Raw genomic sequence first — 5545 nt, forward strand, 5'->3', positions numbered from 1 at the left:
TTACTATTTATCCAGTTGTGGGGATTTCATGTTTCCTTTATATTGAGCTGTAATCCCTACTGAAGGCAGAAATTCTTGACCTCTATCTGAAAGGACTTCAACTCCTCAGTTATAGCCAGCAAGATGTGTGTCATCTCCATTTCACAGGTTGTTAATAAGCCTTCCGCCAATAGTGATGTCAAATTCTTCTTCATCTATGCCATATTTGTCTCAGCTTAGAGATTGAATAAGTTTGGTGAGATGATACAATCATGATGAGGCCTTTCCTGACTTTTAACCATGCAGTCTTCCCGAGTTCCAATCACATTTCTTGATCAATGGACAAAGATATGGTTTGGTATTCTCATTCTTCTCAAGGCTATCCATAGTTTGTTATGATCCACAAAGTTAAATACCTTCGCATAGTCAATAAAACACAAGTAAACATCTTTCTGGTATTCTCTGCTTTGAGCAAAGATCTATCTGACACCAGGAAGGTTATTCTTTGTCTCATATCTACTTTGGAATCTAGCTTTAACTTCTGGCAACCTCTGTTGGGTGATCATCAGTAAAATTTTTCTGGCATGTGATATTAATGATATTGTGCCATGATTTGAACATTCTGTTGGGTCACCTTTCTTTGGAATGAGTAGAAATATAAATCTTCGAATCCACTGAACAAGTAACTGTCTTCCAAATTTCCTAGCATACGTGAGTATGTGCTTCCAGTGCTTCATTAACTTGTTGAAACATTTCAACTTGTGTGCCATTGATCGCCGAAAAGTTGTTTTTGTCTAATGCTTTCAGTACAGCTTGGAATTCTTACTTTATTGCCATTAGTTCTGGCTCATACAATGCATCTTAAAAGAGCTAATGTCTACCAGTTATTTTGGGTACAATAATTCTGTGTCTTCTTTTCCTACTCGTTTGATGCTTGCTTAATCATTCAATATTTTGCTCAGAATCTTTAAATATTGCAACTTACAGCTTGACATTTTCTTTAGTTCTTTCAATTTATAAAGTGCTGAATATTTTCTTCCTTTTTGTTTTTCCAACTCTAGGTCTTTTTGGACCTATAAAATTATCATATTTTACATAGTGCTTTTGAGATGAGTTTTGAAAATTTTTGTTCAGCATGTGATTTCATATTTTTCCACTTGCCTTAACTACTCTAGCATGATGAGCAAGTTTCAGAATCTCTTATGACATGTGCTTTCATCTTTCTTTTTAATGTACTTTTCAATGTACTTTTGCTTTTCCCTCCAATAATGGCCTTCATGTCAGCCAATGGCTCATCGGGACTTCTGCCAATAAGGTTCAGTGTGCAAGCCTGTTTTCGAGAGGTTCTCAGGTTCAGGAGGTATAAACCCTCGGTGTCGTAGTGTGTTGCACATTGCACTGAAAACCACAAGGCTAGCCTTTTGAAACCACCACCCTGTTGGAGAGAAAAAGATGAGGCTTTCTAGTCCCATACAGAGTTACAGTCTCAGAAACCCACGCAGGTTCTTACACCCTGTCCTGTAGGGTTGCTATGATCAAAATCTCCTTGATACACCCAAAGGATGGTCACCCAGGATATATATATTTCATGTTCTTTCTACTTCTTTCTACAAGGTTTAGTCTACCAGATATACCTCTAATCCCACAATTGAGGTTTACCAAAAGTATTAGTTCAGCTTCCATTCCCACACCATAAGTAAATAGAAACCAGTAGCCTACATCTTGGAGATATACAAGCTAACTGCTCAAGTAATTGAGCCTGATTTTTACTACACACATGTGAACTTCTCTGATCGATAAAATTATACAATTTACTACAATAATATTCCTAGCAATAGTATGGCTCGAAACCTTAGTGAGATAATATAGGATGTAATTCAATAAAATGACAATGTTGTCACAGAAATAAAACCAGGCACTTAAAGAACCAACAGTGGTAAGAATAGATACTGTATTATCACCTGAGCACAGCCCTAATATATGAAAAATTAGTTCTTATAGCACGGCCCTGCCGAATACTCAGTCATAATGAAATCACTGAATACATGGGTGCCACAGCAAAATGTAGTGAAGAAACTACATGGTGCTTGGTTATCATGAGTAATAGCATCCGGGGTTCTAAAAGCTTGTCCCAAGCAAGAAACCATCTAAGACAGTGGTTCTCAAGCTCTCTAATGCCACAACCCTTTAGTACAGTTCCTCATGTTGTGATGACCCTCCAACCACAAAATTATTTTCATTTCTACTTCATAACTGTAATTTTGTTACTGTTATGGATCAGGTGACCCTTGTGAAAGGTTAGTTTGACCCCCAAAGGGGTCACGACCCATGGGTTGAGAACCGCTGATCTAATGGAAGAGTCAGCTAAGTCCTCATGAAGAAGCTTACCACCCTGTGTGAACCAAAGATAAAAGATTTTTAAAATCAACAATAGCAGTGCGTTTTTCTGTAAAGTTCAAATATATTTTAATCCTTTGAACATTTTCAAGGAGTTGATGTTTCCTTGGAAATAACATTTTTTTAAATGTGAGATCCAGTAGACATTATATTTTATTAGACAGAAAAACACCCATCATTTATCTTAGTGGTTAATTTTTCATGAAGAAAACATTGATATTGCAAAACAGATATATTTATCAATGTTTTATATGTGTTTTAAAGTAGCCTTCAATTTAAATGATTTGAGTTTCTTCCATGACCCAATTCTTTTCTCAGTAGTCACAGAAAACTTTATATTACACATTATGCTTCATTTTTATTTTGCACAGGTAAATCCGCAAGGTGACTTAATTTTTCTTTAAGCCAACTAGTACATTTTTGCATGTATATATATATATATATATATATTAGATTCTACAGGAAAATGTGGGCCTCCTCCTGCTATTGAAAATGGAGACACAACTTCATTCCCACAAAAAGAATATGCTCCAGGATCATCAGTTCAGTACCAATGCCAAGCTGTCTATGTACTTCAGGGTGAACAACAAATTACATGTGTGAATGGACAGTGGTCACAACCACCAAAATGTTTAGGTGAGTACCTCTGTTTCCATTGATCCAGGACAAATCAAAATAATAATCATTATATTTTGCTAGATATGATTTAACATCAGAAACTTGCAAACACCATTGTGTGGAATAGCTCACTTGTACATATTAATAGAGCAAAAGTTTTTGCCATACAGCCAATTCTGACTTATGCAACACAGAATTAGAACTGCTTTCTAGGGATTTTCAATGTTAATATGTAAAGGCACGAAGTTTTAAAAATTCGTATTGAATCAAAATATACAAATATTTCTTTAATGCAAACCACTTATTAAAATAATTGACTGTGTGATTCCCTGATATACGATCCAGTTATTACTCATTAAGCATGATGCACCATTTTTCTATCATTGAACAGTGTTCAGGCCCCTGGCTGGCACAAATGCTTTGAAGTCATCTTATAACCTGAGAGTAGGCAGTTTGAGGCTGCCGAGCAGAACTACAAAAGAAAGCCTAGCAATCTCTTCCTATTAAAATTATAAACAAGAAACACTATTATGCAAGTTTGCTCAGAAACACATACATGGGGTTAGATCCCACTCAACAATTCAGAATTTGTTTGATTGCAATGAGTTGATATTTAGATTTATTGTTGTCACCATATTAAAACGCACATGATAATTATTCACAGAATGGAAAGATTTTTGTAAAGAATGCCCAAATCATTTTTCAATACTGTTTTTAAACCTGAAAGTCTACAAAAATATATTTTTTGTTGGCTAACAGTTTTTATGTTTGTTTGTTCTATTTTCAGATGCGTGTATAATATCAGAAAGCGAGCTGGAAAGACATAAAATACAGTTAAGATGGACACACACTAAGAAAATTTATTCTGAATCACATGATACTGTTGAATTTAAATGTAAATGGGGTTATAGGGAATTGACACCAAGAGCCAGTTTTCGAGCAACTTGTCATGAAGGGAAAATAATGTATCCCCGCTGTGGCTAATGCTGTGGTTGAAGCACATTCATATAATCAAATTGTATACATTTCCTGAATTTTATATATGGTAATATAATTTTCTCAATAGTTTTTCAACTCTTACATAATTTTTATTCATAAATTAGAATTTGTTGTAAAGAGAATCATGCAATTATAATACCAGAGACAGATATTTGACTCTCTTACACGCCTTATTAAAAGTTGCCAAACCACAAGTAATGTGTTCTGTTCATAAAACATCCTTGGTCACATGTCAGAGGCACTCATTTCAGCACCAGCTGCGGTCCATCACTTCCCCACAGAGAAGAGTTTCAACATAATGTTAAAGGCTTTCTGAGACTCTTGTTCAGACAAAATAAGAGCTGTAGTTGTCTCCATCTTCAAAGTAATATTACGTGGAAAGCATGTTCATAGTAACAAAATATATGCAATTATTTTTCAGTCTTCAATATTAGCCCATTTAGCTCCCTATAGGTAAATATGCCAGGAAAATTCAAATAGTGATCTCCTATAACATATCTCACCCACCTGATTATTCAAACCAATTATTAGGAGAGATTAAAATTGATTTGAGTTTATAGCGATCAAAGCATTGACATAAAATCTGAGGCAAGTCCAATATCGTCTAAGCACCCACATAAAATTTATGTACACAGTCCTACAAGATTTGATCAATGCTTATAAAACAAAGATAGGCAGAAAATTTGATAACCTACTCCAGAGACTTTTGTTGGGTTAATGAGTCCTGGGTCAGCCACTAATTGAAGTGGTTGGGAGTTCGAACACACCCAAAGGCTACATGGGAGAAAGCCCTGACTGAATTCTTCCACAAAGATTTCAGCCAAGAGAATTCTGTTGGGCAGTTCGACTCTGTCACCTGAGACCACTATGATTCCACACGGACCCAACAACACATCAGAACAAGATGGCATTTGGGTTATAGGCAGCAAATAGGAGTATTTGTGTTTGACCCCTTCATAATGATTGGTAGTCTCAATTATTTTATTTTTAACATATATTTGAAACAAAGGATGATATTTTAAAATAAAGAAGGCTAACCAAAAGATAGTGTTGATGATTTTCAAGACTTTGATATTGTCTTAGGGCCTAATAAAATTTTCTGTAGCTAAATGCATGTGTCGACATCCAAGCCTTTCAAGAATTAACATACGATCAAGAAACAATGATATTGAAAGAGGAAGTCTATGCTTCACTGAAGGCATTAAGAAAAATCAGGCCCCAGGAATTGACAGAATACCAACTGAAATGTTTCAACATGCTGATGGAAGCCTTCACCAGTTAATGCCAAGAAATAGGCAAGGCCAATTGACTGGAATAGACCCATATTTGTGCCTATTCCAGAGAAAGATTACCTAATAGAAAGCAGGATTTGTCCATGAATACCATTAATGTCACATTAAAATTAAAATTTTGTGGAAAATTATTAAAATTAAAATTTTGCGGAAAATTATCAAAAGTGATTGCAGCAGTACATCCACAAAGAGTTGTCAGAGATTTAAGATGGATTAAGGTGAGATTAAGACAAAGGTACTTCCTTGCAAATGCAAAATGG

General features: G+C 35.3%; 1 protein-coding gene across 3 annotated transcripts in view; it reads left to right on the forward strand.

Moving 5' to 3' along the window:
• The window catches only part of CFH (complement factor H), a 75890-nt gene extending 71703 nt beyond the window's left edge, over window positions 1-4187 (forward strand). For all 3 annotated transcript variants that reach the window (XM_045298294.1, XM_045298293.1, XM_045298292.1), the window contains 2 exons: window positions 2830-3012; window positions 3782-4187. In XM_045298294.1, the coding sequence (XP_045154229.1) occupies window positions 2830-3012; window positions 3782-3978 (380 nt within the window). In that variant the 3' untranslated portion in view covers window positions 3979-4187. The remainder of the gene's footprint in view (window positions 1-2829; window positions 3013-3781) is intronic.
• Window positions 4188-5545: the final 1358 nt, after the last annotated feature.

Source organism: Echinops telfairi, unplaced genomic scaffold (genome assembly GCF_000313985.2).
Source record: "Echinops telfairi isolate 266 unplaced genomic scaffold, ASM31398v2 ScPeMD7_7424;HRSCAF=8462, whole genome shotgun sequence".
In the NCBI taxonomy this organism is placed as follows: domain Eukaryota; kingdom Metazoa; phylum Chordata; class Mammalia; order Afrosoricida; family Tenrecidae; genus Echinops; species Echinops telfairi.